Below are 24124 nucleotides of genomic sequence, written 5' to 3'. Positions count from 1 at the left end.
GGGGGAGAAAGGGACTCTTTTAATTTCTGACACAAAGGATTATTTGATGAATTGTCATATAGGGAGATCCTTGATGAACTACGACTTACTTGCAACACTGCTTTTTGATGTTCCGTCCCCCAAACTTGGGCTTGTCAAGGCAGTTGGTACAGATGCCACAATCTTCAGGAACTTGGCAACCTGAACACTGGCCGCAGCGTCGCGAGCGCCGACCTTTTTTGGGAGGAGCTTCTTGGACAGCCCTTTGGCGTGTCTCCCGTGGCTTTATGGGTGGGGACTGAGGCTCGGCCTCCTCCGAGCCTGCTACTGAGGACTTATCTGAAGACGGGGGAAAAAAGACACATCTTTAAATGGAACACGACATCCAAGAAGTAGTCACATCCTCAATTTGTCCTCACCATCATTCCCCATGGAAGACAGGATCTTCTCCCTCTCCTCCCAGGGCAAGGCACTAAGTGTGGGCATGTCATCAGGGAACACTGCACGATTTCGACCGAGCGCCACAGCTGCACGACGGCACACATGCTTGATGCGTGGACTGTGTACCGAGGTCTCGGAAGAGTCGCTCTCTTGACCCTGTTCCCGACGACAAAACAGAAAGAATAGTTACACTCGGACAATCTCAAGGTCAACTTTCTAAGACGGCCCGACGCGTGTATGAGTGTGATGACGGCCTACGCCCAACTAATCAACAGATTAGCTGGAGAAGAACAGAGGCGAGGTCTGTTCAAAGGATTGCTTTCAAAAATCAAACGCTGGGCTTCTTCGTGCATAATGTATGAAGCTAACAGAATTCCCCTCAAGCAACACCCTCTGTGGGACTTTCCAATCATCAGGTTTCACTTTAAGTACAAATACAGATTTGTATTTATACATTTCGAAATAAACTGCATGGGGAAACTGAGATGTTTTTGTGTGTGTGTGTGGTTTTTTTTTTGTTTTTTTTTTTAAACTGACCTGGACCTTGGTTTGGTCCGCAGGCTTCAGCTTGCTCTTCTTTATCTCAAAGAGCTGCGCTTTGGCCTTTCTTAGAAGCCCGACAACCCGTTTGTCGGCCGCAGGTTGTTTCTCCGCTTGTTCCAACACGGACCCAAGAGAGGAGACCGGGAGATGTTGCTTGCCCGGCTGCCCTGGAAGGCTCAGCGCCTGCTGGCTGGGAGGACTTTGTCTCTCGTCCTCCTTTTCCCCATCCTCCACATCGGCGCCCTTCTCGCCAGATCGCCCCTTCTTAGGCAAACGTTCCTTAGCGATGGAATTGGGAGCAGGGGCGTGGAAACCGCCGCGCACCTCAGAGGATGGAGTGTCTGTTACCGCATCAGCTGACATTGATTTTCGTCTCCCCGGAGCCTTTTTTGGAGCAAGAGATAAAAGAGTGTCTTCGGAGTCCCGCCCATCTATAAAGAGGCAGGAGGGCACAATAGGGGAGCCATCTGGAGTGGTAACCTTACTCCTTTTCTCCAAGTCCTTCCTCCCTTCCTTCTTACTTTCCTTCTCCCTGTGTTTCTCACCATCCCTGTCCTTTGGAACAGGCTCCTGGGGAGCTGGCATGCTTTTCTCTTTAGCTCCTTTCCCAGCTCCTCGTCCCGAGTCCTGCTCAGCGGAAGGAAAGAGGGGGAAAAGCGGCGAGGATGCCGATGAAGTGGTTGATAAAGGCGCCGGCGGGTTTCCAACTTGCCCTCTCCTGCTGTCAGTTATCCCGTGTGAGGTCAGACCCATGGAAACGGAGAAATTGCCAAAAGGAGCAGGAGTTAAGGCACTAGTAGCTAGTGGAGTGGCAGAGCCCCCCGGCAAGGGGCTGGGGTTACCGCCGGAGTCAGACAACTCGGAGGATCCTCTCCCCCTAGACATCTGCCGATCCCCGATTTGACTGCTGCGCCTGGTCATGGAGTGGGAAGGAGACCGCGTTTGGCCACGTATTATCCCCGACATGAGTCGCCGCCTGCGCCGTGAGCTTGACGACTTGTGGTGGGGGGAAGGCGAACCCGGGCTTCTGCCGGAGGACGAGTGCAGCGTCACCGACTCGAAGATCCTATAGTGGGCTTCGCTGGCCGTAAAACGCGGGGCACGCAGCAGCGGGCTACGCTTTGGGTGAGGTGCGTCGAAGCGGGAGGAGGAGGGATGCTGGTGGTGGCTGTGAGGGTGGTGAGGGGCGAACAGGCGGGTCCCCGTTCCTGATCCGCCGCCTTGCGCGGGGAAGGAAACCGGAGCGGCCCCTCCTCCTCCGCTGACACCTTGAGGCAGCAGGCCGACGTCCTGAGCGGTGAGAGGCGGAGGACGGAAGTTGTCAAAAATGGGTTTCCGAATGAGGCCCTCCTTGGCGTACTTGGCTGAGGAGAAGTACCGGTACTCAGGGTGGGACAGGGACGTCCAGCGGAAGGTGGGCTCTCTCAGAATGGAGCGGCTCCTTTTGTCCGACATGTTGGATAGCACTGATGAGCCAGACATGAACGGCGGGATGGGATGTGGCAACCAGGGCGACTGTGAGTGATGCTCACTGATAGCAGCTGTGCTAGAAGAAGATGACTGGGGAGGCTGCGGTGGTGTGAGGAGAGGAGGAGGTGGAGGAGAAGAAGAGGAGGCCGTGGATGAAACTTGTTGTGAGTTTAGAAGCGCAGAGGATGACATCAGCACACCAGTGGGCGGGCTAATGATGGGCTTTTTGCCGCTGGCTGCTAGCGTCTCCCTTGTAGTCTGGCCTTGGGTCCCTCGACCCGCCCCCTGCCCTCTCCGGCCACGGCGGCTCCTCTTGGGTAAAACGCGCTCCGGCTCCGAGGGAGGTGAGGGAGGCTGCGAGCTGTGTAGCAAGTTGGGCTCCCTTTCTACCTGCGAGGACGGGGAGTGCTCCTCGGCCTCCGACAATGCTTGCGTGGCCTCGGAAGCCTGCGAGTCGCATGAGGAGTCGTCCAAAGTGGGGCTGCTGGATCTGGAAGACTCTGCGGAGGAAAGCTGCGACGAATGTTGTGACACGGCGCTCGATCCGCAAGAAGCGGCGCTACTGCTGAATCGCCCGTTGGCCGCGTTGTCGGTATTGCTATTTAGCAGACTGTCGGTTGCTGAAGGGACGGCGGGGGCGGGAGCTGGAGGTGGAGGAGGAGGGAGGCAGTCGATGGGTGCGGTCGTACCCGTGCTGGTGGCGGTGGCTGTAGTGGAAGCCACCGCCGGCGAGGGCGAGGAAGAGATGGTGGAGGTGGGTTGGGTGGATGTGGACACTGATGAACTGGAGGCATCCAACCGTGCAATCTTCATGTGGGGTGGAGGTGACAAGAAGTTACCTTCGTCTTCAATAAAGCGCTTTGGGGTTTTGATGATTCGGAGGGAGACGGTGCTGACCACAGGCATGATGAACTGCCTGATGTTCTTCAGCTGAGTCTTCCTAATCCCCGCCTCCAAGGCGCCCGTCCCACCGGCTACAGCTTCCTTCTCCATTCGTTTCTGCGCTCCTTTCTTAGCGCGCTGCAGAAGCTGTTTAGCAATGGTGGCATCAGTGCGCTTGGACGGCGGGACAATCCTGACGGGTTTCCTGTGTCGAGGGCTTTTTCTGAGTCCTACCGCCTGGTCCGGTATGGAAGGAGATGGCGAGGATGGACGATTGGAAGAGTCCTGGTCTTCCCCAGCGTTCACATGAGTCGGCATGGGGTGCTGTGGTTCTGCGCCTCGCTCCCCTCCCTTTAAGGCGTTATGTTTTCCTTCTCCACATTCCATGGAGGTGGACAGCTGAGCCGCGGCGGATTTGAGACGCTCCGCTGAGGGTGGGCGTCCACGTCTACGGCGAGGCACGCCGGGCAACGTCTTCAGCCGGGACTTGAAAGACGTCAGTGAAGATGCTCTCTTCAAGTTAGGAACTTTGGATTCACCCCGCCCACCTTGGGGTAGATTGGCATGGTGCGGCTGAGCAGAGCCCACCGGTGCTCTCTTTGCACCTTTTCGGTCTCTGTCCTCCCCGTTGTCCAGGCTGGACTCAGACCCGGCTTGTCTATTGTCCTCCGCTGCCGCATGGCTGGCAGTACTCCAAGCTTTTCTGGAACCCGATGACGGCGGACGGCCTCTTCGCTTTTCCCCGGTGCCAGGTGGCCTTCCGGGCAGTCTTTTCACCTTCTCGGCTGGTCTTTCAGGACCTTCAGGTTTGGCCTGTGTGGGGGAGAGAAAGGAAGGAGGGGAAAGGCGATCCACAGCAGCTTTTTGGCCAGTGAGGGTGCGCGGTGGACGTCCTCTTGGCTTCTTCTCTTGTATGGGTGGGTCTTCTGAGAAATCAATGTAAAGAGTAAAACGTTAGTCTTTATTATCCATCCACTGCTTTGTATTTTATGCGCTTCAAGAAGAACAAAAGAATTCTTCACCAAATCATTAGGCCAACCACCACAAAATAAATAATAAATTATGCATGTAAATGAGAAAGAATGAGAATATTCATAGGCTTCCAAGAGTTAATAACTAAATCATACAAATTGCAACAAGGTCTAATATATCAGACAAGACAAAATGTCAACTGGTTCCAAATCTATTACACAACCCAAAACAGGCAAGACGCTGAAGTTACGACCCCCTTGAAAACAATGGAGGCTTTTACCATTTTTTTACGATGTCACATTTTTTTTTGTCATGGGAATAACCCTCCAAGATAATCTAACCGTCTGGCCAAAAGCTATATTGATACATCAAATGGTGTACACAGCATGTTCCGAACCAAAAAAAAAAAAAAAGCCAACGAAAACCTTCTTGGCAGAGGTAACAAAAAATAATAATAATAACTGGTTTCAGAACCTGAAGTGGTTGTTGATGGACTTGGTATTCTTTTTTGCTCAGTGCATGTTCCAAATCCTCCAAACACTTCTTCCTGAAAAGAAATAAACAGAAGAAAGGCAGTTAAATATTTTATGACTATTATGTGCAAATAGTCGGCTTGCATCTGTGTACATATTTGTCAGCGCTGCAACACTTGAGTCACTCTTGATTAAAGCAGCAATCGGTTAACCGTTCAACAATCGTCATAACGGTTGAATTAGCGCCGTGATCACATCACTTCAGGAAATTGCGGTCAAAGTCACATTTTAAAGAGCAAACAATATTTCCATTGATTGATTAACACGATGCGAGTGTGCAAAGTACAAAGGATCAAATGAATCGAGATTGTACTCAGTGACTAAGATGCTTGCGGGCTCCCCCCGAGGGGAGGCGAGTCTCATGTTTAGGAGCTGGCTCATAAGTCAGAAGTCATTCGGGCACAATCGAACATCTCAATTATGACTCAAGTGTCAAAGACATGACTGAATAGGAGCCGATTAAATGATTGTGAAAAGCTCACTTCCTTAATATGCAAGTGCAGGAAGTTGGTAACCTCTTGAAAAGAAAAACACCAAAAAGTAGCGTAACCTTGTTTTAATGACTGACCACAAATTTGATAATATTGCATTTGTATTCTTTTTATTTAATACGATTGTTGTGGTTGGAAATGCATCATAGTGTGGTGATTATTGATCATCTATAATTGTGGTTACCTTCAAACACATGAGAGGGTGAAATTACTCTAAACACATTTTTTTCATTATGCAAGAATGGAGAGAGCATAAGAATCAATTTTAATGTGTGGAATGGATTCTTAAAACAATTTTTAGTCTTTTCTGTCCACTAAAATCAGTGTACAAATTTTGAAATGAATGGGAAAAAAGAAAAAGGAACACATCGGCACTCCTCTTTTCAAGTTTACAGTACAGTAGCACTGAAAGACGACCTTTGACACCTACTGTGCGCCTTTACTTCTTCAGCTGAGAGTCCGCGTGCGCTTAAGAGTTGAGGGGAGGATGTCTTTTTATCATGTTTATTTATAGCGGTTACTGTGCAGGGATGCACTTGAGGTCGCGTTGGCCCACTTTGCAAAAGCAGCTGCGATGTGTGCGATCTTGCACATGTAAATGACTGCCGGCTAAAAGTAAAAAAGCATCCTGGGCGAGTGAGTAAGAAACCACATTTATGAAACGCAACCATTTTGGATATTTAAGGGGATGATGTGTCCCTGAGCATCTTTTCGACGTAAATGCTCCGTTGCTAAGCATTCCCTTCCCTTCCTCTCTCCTCTCCGTCATTCCAGTCTCGGCTGTGAGCATGCGGCCCCTCTCTGTGGGCGTTGTTGCGGCCGTTGAGGAAAAGGGGGGCGGGGTGCCAACGGACGACTCTGACTCGCTGCGAGTAGACCTTGATGACATCACACCGCGCTATGCCGGGAAGCAGCTGCGCAAGGGCGAACGAACGGCACGACGCCTCGTGGAAAGGCACGCCAGGCTCCCCGCGTCAATCTGTCAGGCAGCGTTTTCACTACGAAGGTGGATGTAAACAAGCAAACGGCGTGCGGGGGAGGGGAGCCACGGCGGGGCAAGCGTAGTGAGGAAAGGCGAAGGGAAGACGAAACACGGAAACATCATCTCGGCTATTAACAACAACAGGGAGGCGAAGGCGTCTCCCGGGAGAACGGGAGAGGTCAGCGGCCGCGACATGCTCGCGCACGCCTGCCAATCCCAAGTCTAAACAGGCCTCCCACGCACAACAAGGCCCCCACGCCGTCGCTTTACGCCCACGGGCCGTGTGATGAGCTCAACAGCAGGGGCATGCTCAGGGAGGTAACTGCAAGATGTAAACAAACACTGGAGTGTGAGGTACGCTCCATATGTTGCTTGATTTGTAGCAGCCAGGATGTTAGTGTGAACACCAAAATGTTCCTCCGCTCGTTCCTACAAAACAGGAAGTCCTCAATTAGGGCTGAAGGATTCTGAAAAGTCATCTAATCAGGGGATTTAATATGTGATTCTTTTTTCAAGGGTTTCTTGCCCATGTCGTTTAACAAACAAGCAATAAATGAATCTTTACGGCATGAAATCATATCTGATTCGTTAGGCTAATGCAAAAATAAAGGCAAATAAATGAAATTACAAACGAATGTGAAAGACAGTTTATCTACTTAATCAAACCCTTTTAATGCAAACATCAAAACTGATGCAGGTCTCGTATCACAGCTGTACCTAATGGAGCGACCAGTTTAGTGCAGTACTTGAGCTGATCGAAAAGGACTAAAAGCAAGATCAGCATGATCGGAGTTGCTGCACAAAGAAGCGAGAGGGACTATCCCCAAAAGCCACAAGCTGAATGTGAATTGGTTTTGCCGAGCTCATCTTTGTATCATTTTGACTAAGTAAAAACTTCCGTCGTGCAGATAAGACTTGCATTCCCCGACTGTGAGCAATCAAGAGAAAATAATAATTACACTATTAATCTATCCAGATTGGTTACAATGTAACTGTGCAGGCTGGTCCACTATAAAATCATTTAAATTCAACCACAAAAGCCCCAGTCACATATTTTTAGTCACTAAGACATGAAACAATTTTGAACTGTGGGTGCAACTGGGGCTTTCCACAGTCAGATTTTTTTTTTTTTTTTTTTTAAATCATCAAAATTTCCAGTGACCAAGATTATTTCACTAACGTTCTCAATTTTTCCTTTTCAAGGGGCTTTTACTAAGCATTGTTTCACATAAGAACAGGTAGGGGAGGGGTGGAGGGGGTCTTGGATCTACCTGAACTTCCCATGGCTGATGTTCTGTCCTTTTGACAACCAACTACAAACGCTGCTCTGATTGGCTGTGGCCCAGAACCCCTCAATTTACCTCAATTGCTTCAAGACGCGATTCAGCAAAAGATCGATTTACCACAAGAACTCTTAACAAATTTATGAATTCATATGCCCGGCCCGAGTCCATTTCATTTTAAGCGGTTCAAATGAATTATGCAATAAATGTTGAACCGTAGAAGTGAGTGTGGAATTCACTCGCGTGCATTTAATGATACAATCAATTTCAGCGCATAAAAAAAGCGACGCACAGCCAATAACAGTATTTTACCATTCCTTAATACATTGGCAATTTTATCCGTTGATCGTTTGCATCGATTTACTTTTAAGGGTACTCAAAAGGCTGCAATTGCACAGAAACCATACACCACAATTACGTGCTAAGTACTTCGCATGAAGTTACCCAAAAAGTCTTGATTTCCTTAAAAGGCAAGAGCTTATCGGCTTCGATTCTTCATGAATTCAAATTTTGGGTGTAGTACGAGCAATCGAATGTCCCACTTGGCAGAAAGAGTTGGCTGGGCAAATAAAGCTGCATCACCGCTGACATTTAAGATATAAGTAACACTCTTGATCTTAGCAACTAGATAGGGTAATGAGTAAGACCGGGACCGTGTGAGTAAGAAAAGGAAACCAGAAGTGAGTCACACAGACTGTACACTGAGCATCTTACAAGATCAGCATCGCCCTTTAACAAGGCACCAAATGCTGTAAAAGCAGACCAATGTGCCATTAGGGACTCGCGTTGAAGGTTAAAGGCAAAGTATAAATTTCAGAGTAAGACCATAAAAATGTCATTTCATTATTTTATCCCTTCTGGAATACATTAGGTTTGTACTCATGCATACATAGATGTTTAATTTTATTTGAGGGGAATCAAGATTATTCTGGATCCAATTAGTAACGTTCTGATAAAAAGGTTTTGCTAAATATAGAAAGAAAAAAAAAATTGTCAAAAGGAACTCGACTGTGTAGGTTAACTTCACATAGCAAACAATCTACTTCTTTTGACAGTAAACTGAAACGGAAGTATCCTCCACATTCAATACACACGTGGCACTCCACAATTTTCTTTTCTTTTTTTATACTTGTTTGGCCTTGCCGCAGGTCTGCATTCAACCGAGTGCCGTTCCAGTTTTCAACGGAAAGGTGGAATTTCAAGTGGATAGTTTAAAAACCCTTTGAGACATTCCAGGAATATTTCATTTGACATTTACAGCACACACGAGTACCTCATCCTTTACTGGAATGAAAATTGGTGATGAGATCATACACCCCTCGGATGACACATCCCGTCAAAAGTGTGTTTACACACATACACACACAAACTGAACGTTAGGCGCCCCAAAGCAAAAGGTGGGCTTTTGTTATGTTTGAGTGTCCCAACATGGAGCTGCGCAACTGTTTGACATTTGTTTGACAGCACTCGGTCCAAAACAAACACTTGGGAGTAAACCGACTCCTCTTCCGACACCCAACACCTGAAAAGCAGACAGACAGCGGACAAAGAAAGAAGACTGTCCGGCACGTGTGCCTTATGTCTCACACAAACACGGCTACTCATGCATGCACAAGGGGGACATCATATCTCGGGGACCCTTATGATACTCCAAGAAAAAGACAATTCCAGACGCTCTCTCCATCACAACTCCTAAAGTGGAGGTGAAAGCACCTTGACCGCCTGCTGTAAGCTGAATAAAGCCATGGATGGGAGGGTCTGTGACTAATTCTCCTCCCAGTGTTGTCCTGTAGGGACAAAAAGGGGCGGGGGACATTGGGGTGGGGGGGTCGTCCCACATCCTTTGATATCCCAGCCTGCGCTCTTTCAGCCGCCCATACTTTGTGAGCACGAGAATAAAAGCAGACACAAAGCTTCCTGCTCCAGTCCACACGCTGTCTCTGGGATGGGTGCGTGGGTGAAAGCGGGGGAAGGGTTCCTTCTATTTAAACAGGCCAAACACCTGCTGGACTCGAGCCCCATGCACCAAAATACACTATGCCTCTCAAACCAGTGGGCCGCAGAGACATATGGGGCAGGGGTGCAGCAACATAATGGCATTGCACAGAAAACAATCCTCTCCGTGACGCTGCTCGCTCAACCTCCACTTTGCTTGTATTTGGTATTAATTATCCCTATACAACCCGTAAGCCGTCATAAAACTTTATTAACCATACAGCCATTCAAATATAAAAATAGGTTAACCAGTGTTAATAATATAATTGTTCATTTCAATGGCAAATTAACAATGCAAAGATGATTTGCTCTGCTGCTGCAAAGTCTTTAGACATCAGCACACGTCCAAAGTGTACAAAATAAGATTGTTGTGGATAAGTAAAGCGTTCGGCCTTGCTAGCATCTGGCTTGCTAGCGTCAGCCTTGCCAGCATCAACCTTGCTAGCATCAACCTTGCTAGCATCAGCCTTGCTAGCGTCCGCTATTCCAATCGAGTTTCAAATAACTCCTACCAGCCATAATTTCTTTTCAAGCTCGCTTCTGATATTCCATCTTTCATGCTATGAAACAGAAAATGACACTGGCCAGTTTGTTGATGAGAAACTCCCACAAACCACAACAGCGATAATTAGCAAAATAGTTGTATCTTTACTTTCAAAATATGTCCAAAATACTAATTAACTTTGGATTAGTATGAATGTGAGGTAACTATTTCTTTCAAACAATGAGGCGGGACAGTAGAATTAAGAGGGTCACAGTAGTGGAAGAGAGTGGGGGACTATGTTGCACAATTACAAAATAACAAAAACTGGACAGATTGGAAACCCTGAAAAAAAAGAAGCAACTGAAGCTTGGAGCGATCAAGAGAATGAATTCCCTCCACACACACAAAAGCGAACAAATGCCTTCATTTGGACAGCAACAGCCGACAAGCACCCCTTTGAGCCGCGGCAATAGGCTTAGTAATCCATTCCAAAGTGGCAGCTGTCAGAATAAAAGTTGCTCTGCTCCTCAGATGGAGTTCTGTGTCTGTGTTGGATTTGGGTTTTTCTGTCTGGATGGATTTGGGAGGGAGGGAGGGAGGGAGGGAGGGAGGGAGGGAGGGAGGTGGACCTGGCCCAGAGTCCGGCTGGCGCTCTGTTCAGCGTCACCCTGTGAACCAAGCGGGGCTGTAGTGAGCCTGAACAATCCTGCCCCAGTATGGCCACCGATGCATTACACTGATCCTGAATGGACAACCACAAGCTGTGTCTACAACTTGCATCGTGGAGATGTAACAATTCACACTCAATAAAAGAAAAAGGCTACCAAAATTTGTGCCACTAGACTTTGTAGTGTACAGTATTTTTTATTACCATAAGGCACACTTCTGTATTATCCTTTAACTTTCTCACAAATTGACAATGTGCCTTGTAATTCGGCGCACCATACGGATGGATGTCGGCTTTGCAATTTAATTTCCTTCGTATGTGTTCTCCTTCTTATCCGCATCTAATCGCTAGCAGGCGTCCATGTTTTCATCATACCAGAACTTTCTGCTTTCCAAGAATCACGGAAAATGCGTATGTATGAAATACCGTAATGAAGTTATCATACCACCCAAACTTAGTTCGCAAAAAAACACAAAGCACTAATGCACTCTAAGTATTAATTTAGTGCTAATAAGTGCCTCTCCCCCGTTAGTGAGTAAAGCTAATGGTGTTTCTTATGTATTAATATTAGACAGGTTAACTTTTGTAAAAAGATTTCTACAAAAGTTTGTCAAGTTAATAAACTTTGTAATTACATTTCTCAAAACATACAATTGCGACAGCTGGAGGAGCGAATTATTCCAAATATAACTGATGTCAACGAAAGTCAAAAAGCTTAAAGGACGTGATTGTGGTTGCCATTTGATGCCACTGTACACAATCTCAAATCTTTTTTTTCCAAAGTGTGATTAAGCATTTATTTATAGAAACTATTACTGTGTGTACCAAGCTAGGCCCTCATCTTCAATAGGCTGTGCTGAGCTCTATGAGGGTGAATGGCCCAGTCTGCCTCTCTGCATCAGTAATACTGCAGAGCACTCAAGAAGGTAAAGAATACATTGAAGTACAAAACAATACACACCAAATGAAATGTGCTTCATTGGAAAAAAGCACAAAGCACTCTCTAAAACTAAAATACATATATTTTTCATCATGCAGCATTGCAGCTGTCTCTACAAATCAAATGTGCTGCTATACTTTCATTTCTCTTGCGTCCCACCAGAAGATGTGGGATTTATTTTGGGGGAGTGTGAATTGAAAGGGCTGATCCATTTTCAAGTGAGGCATTTGAGACTGCTGGGAAGTGGGAATGTCTTCTTTACTCCTTATCATCTCAGAACTTGGATCTTAAAGTCTGGCCTGAAAGTATTCGAGTCAAATGTGAATAAATGACAGCATTTCCTTTGTTTGTGAAAAAAGGCTGGGGGATATGGTCTTAAGAACCTCTCACCATCACCAAATAAATCGGATCCAATTATAATTGATTTCCCACCATCCGTTTCATAATATGAAAAAACAGATGGCAACAAATGAAAGACATGACAAGGACAGGCTGGCTGGGTATCGTTTCCTTCCACTTGGTGTCACCTCACATTTACGTTTCACTGAAAGCCTGTGCTACCACATACATGTGATTAAAAAATGGGGAAAAAAGGTGGGGGGCCATTGCACAACTTTGATGTCAAAATACCAGCTACCTGCAAAATGGCCCTCAGGCCACGAGTTAGAGACTCCCATTATAAAGTGAATTGTGAGCTACATTGCCTTTCTGATGCAACCAGAATACTCTGCATGAAAAGATACAACATGTACCAGTCCAGTACATCACCTGTAGTGAAAACAAAATGAACGACTTAAGTCCACTTGCAACCACTGTTGCCACTGCAACGGTAGCACGCTGCTGCTGCTGCTGCTGCTTCTGCTGCTGGCAGAAAAGGAAGATGGTAGTTCGCTAAGGCGAACACACCCCCACATCACACGGCCCGTCAAGCTGGGTGCTCGTTGTTGTTGTAGCCGGCCCTGCATGCGCACTGTCACTCGACGAAGCCAACTCGAAACTCCCCAAGTCGCACATAATCTCTCGAAGTGCAACATTTTAAAACAAACAGAGAAAGGGGAGGATGCATGCGGCTCCGTAATAAACGTGACCACGAAGCGTTTGCAAGCCGCGCATCGTGTCGCTCCTAGCGAGCTACGCACTGGCTACGAAGAGAATGGGTTCACCTCCCATTTTCCAACGCATCAGCAGTAGCATGACGGCTAGCGTGGCGTAGTATGCTAATTTCGTTAGCCAAGCCACAAACAGCAGTAGAAATGGCTGCACTTGTAAGCTCCACATTGTGATGCCCGACCCGTTGGAGTGATGTCAGACAAGCATAAATACTTGGCCAATTCCCACAACCCTGAAAACACTCAATAGGTGGAAATAAAACTGTACTAGGAGCAGCTAGCGTACGAGCTAATCCACCAGCTAGGTTAGCCGAATCTTCGCAGCAAGATGCACATCTCAAGAAAAGCCTGTGATTTAACACAAATCATTTCTTGGAAATATACCCGCGAGAGAATTAAATGAAACGAACTACTGCCGTGGAGGAGCGCTAACTTCGAGTCCCGATCATATTTGTGTGCTCTCGCCCCCTTCAAGTTGACATGTCTTGTTTTCAAACATACTACACGCTACCTTGAAGGGTAGAATTCATACAATTTGTATTCCAAAAAAATTTCGCCTAGAGAGACAAACAACTTTTACTGTTATGGTATAAGACGTGCAAGTCTTGAAGCGTCCAATCGAGCTAATGTCAAGTTGCTAACTAATGGAGCAGTTGTAGTGGCTTGGTTACATGATGGGTGTTTGTTATCTGTTAATAGAGAGTTAGTAACGCTAATAATGTGCCCTTGGGTGGTAATAATAATATTATAAACACTCATTTCTAGAAGATGGGGGGGGAGTGTTTTGTGTTAGGCTGCTAGTTACGGTCCAGCCTAAAGAGTATGAGGATGTAGCCTCTCTTCTCACTTCTACTACAAACTAACTTTGTTCCCAGCAGAACCTGACACAAGCAAACGTCTCGGTTCGGTGCCGTGTGGGCTTCGGATAAAAAGTTTGTGCTCGTAAAAGTGCAGCAAAGTTAACGGAGCATCCTGGCGATGGCAAGTTCTGCTCAGTTCGCACACCGATAGATTGTCCACGTTTGGACCGTTAGCTGCAAAACAACGAACGCTTCTCCCGGTACCGAGACTCCCCAACCGGGATGGTCTCTTCCTCACCCCCCATTCCGTCCAGTGCTTACCTCCGCGCTGCTCGAATCACTCGATTCTCCCAAAACATCCCGAAATTTCTGCAGGTTGCTCCCGATGACCGAAGAGACCTGTAGTGCAGCATCAAACCCGGGTCCGAGGCCAGCGGCGTGCGGGTGGGCTCCCGGGTCGTTCCGCAGAGAGGCAGTGACTCTTACCCGGCCCGCTCTCCTCCCGGTGCCGGAGTTGCTGCTCCCTCCGGGCCGAGCGGGGAAGCGCCACCGACAGCTGTGCGCCATTTTACACTCTGTGCCTATGTGCCCTGCAATCACAGATACGTCGGTGGGCGGAACCCTGAGCCAGCACTCCACATAAACAAGCTCCGCCACGGCCTCCGCTCTTACTGGCCGACGCGTCGTTATCCAGGTTGCGGGGCGGACCCGACACTGCCCGGACAATGCATTCGCTCAGTGGGCGCGATTGGAGCTCAGCGCCGCCGAGTTCTAATCAGATTCAGGGGCTTTGCCCGGGAAACGAGCGGCGCACTTGAATGACAAAAAGAAGTCAAACTGTTGGAATAAACTGTTGGAATAAACAGAGGCACGCGACAAAACCAAACCACTTCTTTGAACGAGAGCAATGTTGCACGAATAGACGCATAATAAAATCCGAAAATAGCGCAAGTGTTGTTTCAATGCTCCTTGGTTAGCTGTACCATTAATAACCTATTTATTTGCTTTAAAACTGTGCCACATTTGCAAGAAACATGCATTTGTGGTGGTGATATTCGATATTCCACCATTTTTTCTCTAAAGGCACTCATAAACAAGCAAAATATGCCCACCTCATTTTACACAGTGTAAAATAAAATCTAGCATATAGCCACAAAAAAGACAAATGGTTTTTATTTTTTTTAATTATACTGTACACTCAAAGTAAAATTTTACAATAAAACAAAAATAGAGCATTATATTTTCACCAAAGATTCTTAAAGCACAGGCATGCCAAACCACCACATACTGTACTTCCTTCACATTTTGTCTTGATCACAACCACATTGAATAACTTTTATTTCTTAAATTCTAAACGGATAAACCTGCACTTATTGAGTCAATCTCCTCCTTGCACTCTACCTGCAGCTCTCTCTATTTAGAAAAACCAAAATGTCTCAAAAGTGTAATTCAGTTGGCTCTTCATGTTAATGCAAACAATATAAAATCCTTGCAAAACACTACCAGCAATCAGTTAACCGTTAGCAATTTAAAGGGAAATTAAGAAAGTAATATCTGGTCTCAGGATAAACACAGGGAAAATAAAATAACATTCAGCAGCCCGTACTCTTGTATTATATTGTAATTTGACTTTGTCAATCCAAACAGATTATTTTAAACGCCTCTCTGAGAACTTTGCCACCTCTTTAACGCTACAAAACATTAATAACGAAAAATAACCCCTCACCTCCCCATCTTTGTTGTGTTGGGTAAACAGAATAAATGACATCCCAGTGAATGTTCAGCACCTCTGTAATAGATATAAACATTTGTATCCTTAAACCGACTGTCATCAGTTTCTTCGTTATTTTTTTTGGTCAACCACCAGCAAGCACATAGTTGGCAAAAAAGAGATTTCACATTTAAAACTAAGGAATTGTGCTGTGCATAGTGGACTTTCCAGCAAGACTTCCTTAATGCGGTATCTGACAGGACAAATATATTCTTTAATCATGTCAGACCTTTAAATGCTGACGTGTGCTTATGAAGCCGTCATTGCAATTTACAAAACAAATACAATGAGGGCTCTAAATAAAAACCTCACACGTTTAAAAAAAATATTTGCCTTACAGTTTAGGAGCTGTTTATATCTCTATGTAGCTTGACACAAAAGTGCTGCGTATTAGTAATGCAACTGTAGTTGGAGCCTAAGTAATAAATATTCAACTCTGCCATCTAAGCATCACAAAATACTTGTGTAGCTATATGAGGTTTTGTTAAGGTGGTACGTGTGTGAAGAATATTTAAAAAGCCCTAACATTACAATTGATGTGAATGTCAAAGTATCACAAAAGTCAAGACAGGGGTGAGGAGATTAAATTTCAGATTTTTTTTTTTAGTCCTCAGAGGGCCTTACTGTTTGAATGAAAAACTTATATTATCCATATGTATTATTAGCATTTATTGGTTACCTTGCTTCCTGAACCCAACAACTATTTGTGCCACTTTCGGCAGCAATGATTGCAATCCATCTTTCTCATTAACTTGTGATGGATACACAGGTGAACTGTGACACGATATCGAAAACGCAACATCGTATCACATGAGCTGTCGCAAAAAAAAAAAAAAGGTAAGAAGCCAAATCCAGACCACTGCTGACAGGCTGTACCGATACAGTATATACAGTATGTATATGTTGTGTTTGAAAATAATACTTAATATTTCTAATATTTTTTATGTGTACCTGTGGTTAAAATAGTGCAGCGTGGAGAGTCTCTGTCAACAAAATGTTGGCGCAATCAATGCTAACAGTCTCTTAACTAGCCACACTCTCTTCTTTATTTTTCACTAACAGCACAGCGGGCATGAAAATGGTTTTGTTTGTGGTTCAATAAAAACTGACACAGGGGTCACCAAGCTTCTTAAACTTGAGAAGTATTGATTAATGCAAAGTGTGTTATACACTTCTGAAATTAATTTGCTGAGATCACGTTGATTATACTTATGATTAATTGATATTATGAATAATTATGTGGACATTTGTATTATAATAATTACGAAACAGACAAATATCAATATGCAACCCTTTTTTACTCTCCCAATCTTCACATTCCTAGAACACCATATTTCATTACCGCTACTCTTTTTTTTTTAATTTCTTTTTTTTTTTTTTTTTTTTTGTGCTGCAGCAAGTTGCTATGCGGTCGAGGGTCAATCGCAAGGTGTGCGAGAACGAGTCGCCGACTGTAATTCGTTCATGATGGTCCGGTTCAGTTGCATTTGTGTGCATCTCTCCGTGTCTGCGATGGGCCGAGGAGTTTAAAATTAGCTGACTGGTATGAAACATTTAAGTGAGGTTAAAAAAAAAATAAAAAATACAACAATCTGGATGAGGCAAATGCTTTTTCACGGTCCTGTAGTTGCGCTATTCTGCTTAAAATCCCATTCCTCCCAAAATGCTAATGTTTCCCAGTGGGCAAACATTTGTCAACCAGCTGTGATGCGGCAGTCTGTTGTACGAAGGCTAGGCTGTATTAAATAGGATTTGAATGCAGTATTAGACAGAAGTCTAGAATCTGTGGCGACAAGCACACCAGAGATTACCCCTCCTCCAAAAAAAGGCAGAGGAGCACTCTCGATGTAAAAGAGGAAAGCAAACAAGGATGCAGTCACTGTTAGGCACTGAGCGGATCAAGTCTGGTCACTTGGTCCCAGCTGCAGCCTCTCCTGCTTATGCTTATCCAGCCACTGTAAGATCTGTTGTCTGAGCTCCTCATTTGGCCTGATCTGGTCCATGGTGAGAGGACTGCGGTTGAATGGGTCTGTCTGGTCACTGGAATGAGGACACACTCTTTTTATAGACACTCTTTTGCTTTGTTTTTTTTAGTGTGAGAAGGAACTAAACCCGTGGCAAAATGAATCAAGTTTACAAACCTTTTAATTGATTCAAAGCAACGAAAACAAACCAGAGATGTAAAAGAACCCTGACGTTATTTGAGAACTAACCTGAGGAGATGCCTTGCTATAGTTGAGCGGTCGACTGTGACGTTGGAAGAAGGAAGAAGAACGGGATCCAGCATCAGTGTGGACATAATGGGATCTAAGAATTCCTCTGGGGCATCCGAATAAGTCTCCTCGTCTTGCAACTGTCGATCTGCATGGGACTACAGTGCAGGCAGAGTGACAGGAGAGTTTGAAATACACAGGATTCCTCCCCCCCCCCAAAAAAAATATATTTTGATTGTCTCCTACAGAGACAAATACCTTTATTTTATCAGCAAGGAGTCCAAAAGCCACAATCATGTCCCCGGGCTTGTTGATTTTCTTCAGTACCCTCACTGTTTGGGAAAAGAGGGTCGGCGAATACGAACGTCCATCCTTTGGGACGGTAGTACAGAAATTCTCCTCATCTCTTTAAAAGAAAATAACAAATATATTAAATTACAGTAACTCAACCGGTTGAAGCAAAATCATCCAACACAGCGCTCAGGAGAGCGCTCACAACGTACCCCAGGTTCAGGTAGATGGTGCAGATGTCAGAGACAAGCTGCTGAGGCTTAAAGTCAAACTCACTGAAGTCCTTCACTTTAAGAGCACCCATCTTGGGTCCTACCAGGTGCTGTAAAAAGTAGTTGAGCATGGAGATGATCCTCTCAGCCAGAAAAGGGTGCACAAAGATCCCTTTGATCTCTAGGAGGGGATAAAACAGGGACATTATTGCAGAAGAATGGCAAGAATTTAAAATATAGTGCATTTGAATCAGTCCAACCTGAGGTGAGGAAGGCCAGCGTGCCGATGGTCTCATTAGACATGATGTTGTGGAAGCGACCCAGCTGTCCAAACATCTGCAGGCTTGACTCCCTTTCCCTTCGGGCATCAGGGGCCAGGTCATCCCACTCCCCTCGATCCCACTCCAGCTGCAGGATCTTGATTTTACTCAGGTACTGCAAGATTCAAAACAAGTATAGCTGAAAAATAAAATCCATTGTTTCCCTTGCACAGTGAGACAAAAACTACTTGAAAGGGGATATGCGTTATTCCTGTGTTATTTGTGTGGTGTCGCCTCACCTGAATAGCCTCATCCAAAAGAAAGATGGCGTCGTTCATTAGCAGGTTGAGGAACCTGAGGAACAAAGGAGGATTCATGGCTTCCAGGTTCTTGGATGCATAGTCTGCCAAATGCTGAGAAAACACAAAAGTATATGTTCTTATTGATTTGCTACATGGTCATTGGTAGTAAGAACCAAGTTGGGCTTTTATTTTTTCAAAACCAAATGAAAAAGAAACACATCTCTCCTATTACCTTGATACTCTCTCTGTAGTTATTTTCACCCCACATGAACTTGAGGATGGGATACATGGGTCTCCTGTAATTGAACTTCTGTTCAAACTGGTGAGGATCACCTGAAGAACAACAAGGGGCAAAAAATGAGAGGTTTCCATTTGCTGTAGAACAATCTGTAATTGGCAATTTCTCTGTGGAGAACATCTTTTAACACACCGCGAGGTTCCCATTTTCAATATCGTCCCCACATCGCAAAAATCTCCAGATATTAGGATCTGTCTCTGTTTATTTAAAAAAAAAAAAAAAGATAGTTTCAAAGCAAACATGGTGAGGTGGCATTTTGTCGTTGTGCCGCACGCGAACGGAATAAGTGTCTCACCTGTAAATTCAATGTCCACAAACACAGTGATAAGGGCTTCAGCCAACTGTGGTGCATATTTGTAAGAGCAGAAGACTCTCTGTCGCTGGAAGACGATTGGCTGAGGTGAACCAGGTGCCAGAGGCAACATGTGGGGCATTACAGCCTCTAAGACCTCTGCCAGCTCTGCTCTTAAATGTGGATTCTTCATCCTGCCATGAATTCAAGATGTTTTTTATTGAACCACTCATGGTTTTGTTTGATCTACCACAATCAAATCCTATATTGTACCTCTCTACATTCCCCATGAAGACGGTGATGAAGTTAAGAATCTGCTCAAGACTTTCGGCTGAGGTCTCCAAAACATCATCGGCAAACGGACGCAGAAAGACGAAGAAATCTCCCAAATTCTCGGCAAAAAACTCTGTAAAACATACAAACGTAATCTCATAGAACACGTTTTAGTCAAACGTATTGATCTTAACTGAAGTATACTTAACCTTACCTGGTACAAAGCAGAGCATGGTGTTCTGCAGTGCTGGCAGCGGAAAACTGAGTGCTACATGTTCGGGGCCGTGGTTTCCCAAAGCAAACTGCACCAGCAGAGCGGCAGTGGACGCTTGGAGGCTAAGGCAGCATTGCAGCATGGCGGGCTGCGTGGTCGCGGCTTTGGTTGACAAGAAAACAATCATCAGGCGCTCAAACTGCTCCAAGAGTTGCTCCGTCATGGGGCTGCCTGTACGGTGGGCTTCTTCGCACGCCACCTGGAGCCGGTGGAGAGACTGGTTCATCTTGACCAGCTGTTCATGGAGTCTGCGACAACACCACACCGGTTCATGTTTGTCACATGGGAGACACAACGCATACGAGGAGTAGCGAACCTGTGGAAGCCGAGATGCAGGGTGAGCTGAGTGAGGACGAGGTTTTCCGTCAGCAGGCTGTAGGACTCCACTGCGGGCTCCTGCGTGGGCTGGGAGGGCATGGGGGTCAGACAGGTTTCTTTGTCAAGACCTGGCAAAGGATACAGCTGATTATTTCAGTGTATAAATTCACTTGCCACTACAAAAACTTGCATACTCTTTTTCTTATTCATGATTTGCGCTTTGAAGCCGGACGCAGTCACACACAGTAAATTACAAACAATTGGGCTCTGACTGTACCACTGACCAATTCATGTCAGTAAAATGGCGGCAATGATAAACAAGGTCATTAGAAGGACGCTTTTGTTTACCTCTCGCATGCACATTGCGAATGCGCCTCTCCTCTTCACTCAAGTCTCTGATTGCGCAGTACGTGGGATTAAATGTGAGCAATTTGGGCGAACGTGGCCGGCAGAAGGGCTGGCACAGCCTCAGAAGTGCTGCGCCCAAATTCAAGAAGAACGCATCGGAGGCATACATCTGAAAGAAGATCTCGGGCATTTGATTGGCCCAAATCTTGGCCCGGCCAGCGTTTGCGTGCAGGCAGTTGCCCAACCACGACAGCAGCAGGTGGCGCGTCTCATTCGACCGCTGCAGCAGGTATTTAAACATTTGGTGCAGCTTGTCGTGATACTGGCCCATAAACTGCAAAAGAAGTTCCACACCTGGGTGAGCTCCGATGCCTTCATCGGGTTCACAGTAGTCCCGCTGACAACCGAAGAAGTGTTCACCTGGTGGATGTTTGCCTCCTGGACTTTAGTCTCCTGACGGCTGGAACGTGATGGGTTCAGGAAGTAGCCATGTCCCTCGACCACTCCTGGTGTTTTCAGCAAGCAAGACACGCTCAACACGGTTCCTAAAAGGCTCTTCTGGTACATCAAGCCATTAGCCGGATCTTTGGGCTGAATGTGCTCCATCAATACCTGGAAGGATCAAGCATCAGTGGACATCTTCTTGTAACGTCAACAAACCTCCAAAAGTGCTTTCTGACCTTGGCGATATCTTTATTGTAGCTGAAGTAGAGAAGCACGTCAAGGTAGAAGTATAAGAAGGGCTGACACAGATCCATGTCTTTGACTCTCCCCTGGAAGATATCAAACACTGGAACCATCACCTCCTGGAAGGTCCGCACCTCTTGGTCGGAGAGCAAGGCGGCGATCACTTCCTCAATAAACTCCACCACCTCCTCTGGCTCTGAAATGCCATCAGGACATTGCAAGGAGCGAGCAAAAATGACACATTAAGCTTCTGCTGTGACAAAGTCAGCACACAAGAACTCGGGCAAGCTCGATCCAGAACATACGTGCTCTACTGTAAGCATCCAGGAGCAGGTCCAGAAGCTGCTCGTACACACTTTGGTTGACGTAAATTTCTGGGGTGAGCAGAACTGTGCGTGTGTTTGAGATCGTCAGGTTCTTACAACGAACGGAGAATGGCAATAGTTTCTCTGGCACCTTGGTCACCTGATGAAACCAAAAACACCAGTTTTTATTTGAGTGGACCCTTAATTTCTTTTTACCATCAATACTCTTCTTATCATACCTCTTCCTTTGCCCTCTGAAAACAAGCAAAGAGGTACGGGATGGCACATTTCTCTCCAGCGTCACGATCAGCTGACAGGTTCACGGCGCTGCATGACGTCATGTGGATGAGATGGTTTCCTGGTTCGAGCAGCAGCAGACGATTAAAAAGCACCTGTGGGGGAAAGAAACAGGAAGAGCACATGATCAAAACCGCTGCTACTCAAAATGCAAAATAATGTACAAAATGGTGACCTAACCTGCTCTATGTTATCCATGTCCAGCCAATCCTGTCCATCCAGATCAGCCGCCATCTCCTCCAGGTAAACACAGCGAGGCGGGATGCCATTGTCCCCTCTTAAACCGGGATCACCTAGAAGTGAGGATAAAATATGCACGCATATGCACTGGATTAATCGCTCCTGAAAGAAATGAAACAAAAACTTGCCGGAATAAAAAAAAAAAAAGATTGAATTCACAGGTTGGGGTTGAGATCTGTGACAAGTAAATGGATTTCACTGCTGTGTTTATTGGGTGACTTGGGGATTTTTATTGTGCACTTCCAAAGAACAATGACTCATCTTGAAACGAGTGTCAGTTGCAAAGAGACCCAGCACGCTCAAAGCAAAACTTCCCGCAACGTGACGGTGATGAGTCATGATTCCATTCCCGCACATTCTTGGTGTGACTTCACCATATGACCAAGTCAAGGCTTGATGGGAGTGATAGTGGCGACCAAAATACATTACAGTTGAAAAACAGCTTTGTGGGTGTCACATTGTATTACTGCCACCTACAGGACAAGACTGGAACATGTCAATCTATCTATCCAGTATAGTACAAAAAATGATTGATAACAAATATTACACCGTCATTACATTACAAATATTAAAGTATTTGTTTTCTGATTATTGATGACTCCTAAATGTTTTTTTTACATTCATATAAAAGGCTCAAGGACAGGCAGAGCAATTAAATATTCTCCCACTAGATGGCAGAAGGGAGAATTAACCTTGTATGTTTATTGTAAAACAGATGATTTTATTGCTTGTGTTTGTTAAAAAATACATGGGAAGATTCAAATATCATGTTAAATTGCAGCTGAAGTTGTGATTTACTCACTGTTGTCCAAAGTGATGAGAAATATACGCTGGATCATGTGATTCACATTGAGTTGCTCGCACAGTTCCTGCCGAGATCGGAAGGATCGGCTTATCTCTGTCACAGAGTCGTCATTGTCGTCGACGCTGTCCGAGACAGAGTTCTCGGACTCCGATTGGCTCTCTCCGGAGTCATCTTCTGTAAATGTGACACAGTCATGTATTAAATCTGTCTTCTTAGATCTGAAACAGTTCAGTTGTATTTAACTTTTAAGTACAATGGTTCCTTGAAATACGACTCATGTGTACGAACAGCAGTTTGACTGCTTCATGAAGCACTTCTGAATTACTCACGTGGCGGTCCAGTGGGTAACGGTGCAGACTTTTGGCCTGACGCAAATTGCTTGGCATCAGCCAACGAGCTGAAGAGGGCGGCGAAGGGGTTACGGGCGATGTTGTGGTTGTTGTCGTTGCCTTGGTCAGTCATCTCACTGAGGCTCAACACTCAGGCCAGCCAAGATCATAGCCTTCAAGGATTCAAAATCATTGTCACATGATTTGTCACTACCTATTTTTAACAATGTGCTTCCTAGTCGAAGATCATTTATGCTTGCTCACGTGCACAATATCCATATTATACTGTTATTATGGTGATTGCCAAGACAAGCTGCACAATGTGCAAATCCATAAATTGATGATTTAAGCAGACACAGAGGGGTTATTGATGTATAATCTCTTCCTTCCTACCTGCTCGGTAGCTTAGTGTAACTTCCTAACATCGGTTTTTCAGAAACGCGTACTTAATGGAGGACTGTTCGTGGGTCACGATATTTCAACGATGACATCGAGAAGCTTGAATGATTTGGTCGTAAAAAGCAGTGCTAGCTGGTAGACGGCTAATCACTTTAGCAAGTTAGCTAGCGTGGGAAGCAACAAGCTAAGTTGTCAGTGGCTTTTTCGACATCAATTTCATATATTCGGACCAGGACTGCATGAAATAAACAGCTATTCTATGCATTCAAATGGATAAAGGTCTGTTGGCGTACCTGTCTGTCTTGCAAAGTGTCTATTTTGCTGGTAAATTCTTCTCTGTATCACTACGAATGCTGTCAGTTCCCCAGTAAATACAAGATATGACGTCATCAATATGAGTCGGACTACATTTCTTTTTTTTCCTATTTTCAACCCTGTTTCACTGTTTTTGTTATGATCATTTTATTTTAATTATATTTATGTACATTACAATGAATCCATGGTTTATGTTAAAACTATTTATAAATATATATCAAATTATTGTTTTCTTTTCCTATTATTATTATCATCATTATTATTGTATTTATAATTAATAATCTATTCTTATAATTTATTTAGTCATTCATCAAAAATTACCTT

At 45.2% G+C, this 24124-nt stretch overlaps 2 protein-coding genes across 3 annotated transcripts in view; both read right to left on the bottom strand.

The window, feature by feature from the left end:
• Positions 1-14167, bottom strand: part of kmt2a (lysine (K)-specific methyltransferase 2A) — a 33747-nt gene extending 19580 nt beyond the window's left edge. For both annotated transcript variants that reach the window (XM_037266892.1, XM_037266890.1), the window contains exons 1-5: positions 13893-14167; positions 4762-4834; positions 958-4241; positions 399-576; positions 90-318 (exon numbers count right to left, since the gene is read on the bottom strand). In XM_037266892.1, the coding sequence (XP_037122787.1) occupies positions 90-318; positions 399-576; positions 958-4241; positions 4762-4834; positions 13893-14138 (4010 nt within the window). In that variant the 5' untranslated portion in view covers positions 14139-14167. The remainder of the gene's footprint in view (positions 1-89; positions 319-398; positions 577-957; positions 4242-4761; positions 4835-13892) is intronic.
• A 570-nt stretch (positions 14168-14737) lies between these two features.
• On the bottom strand, positions 14738-23864 carry ube4a (ubiquitination factor E4A (UFD2 homolog, yeast)). The gene is made up of 20 exons (XM_037266998.1): positions 23779-23864; positions 23087-23259; positions 22755-22931; positions 21893-22005; positions 21655-21807; positions 21416-21575; positions 21104-21306; positions 20844-21035; positions 20424-20757; positions 20074-20203; positions 19698-20005; positions 19484-19616; positions 19214-19404; positions 18853-18953; positions 18618-18731; positions 18319-18493; positions 18059-18239; positions 17814-17961; positions 17556-17713; positions 14738-17382 (listed from the first exon to the last, which is right to left on the bottom strand). Exons 2-20 carry the CDS (start codon positions 23217-23219, stop codon positions 17241-17243), a joined length of 3246 nt encoding a protein of 1081 aa, XP_037122893.1. The 5' UTR covers positions 23220-23259; positions 23779-23864; the 3' UTR covers positions 14738-17240.
• Positions 23865-24124: the final 260 nt, after the last annotated feature.

Source organism: Syngnathus acus, chromosome 13 (assembly GCF_901709675.1).
Source record: "Syngnathus acus chromosome 13, fSynAcu1.2, whole genome shotgun sequence".
Classification (NCBI taxonomy): domain Eukaryota; kingdom Metazoa; phylum Chordata; class Actinopteri; order Syngnathiformes; family Syngnathidae; genus Syngnathus; species Syngnathus acus.
Note: the sequence above shows the minus strand (reverse complement) of the source record. Positions and strands in the feature narration are given on the sequence as shown.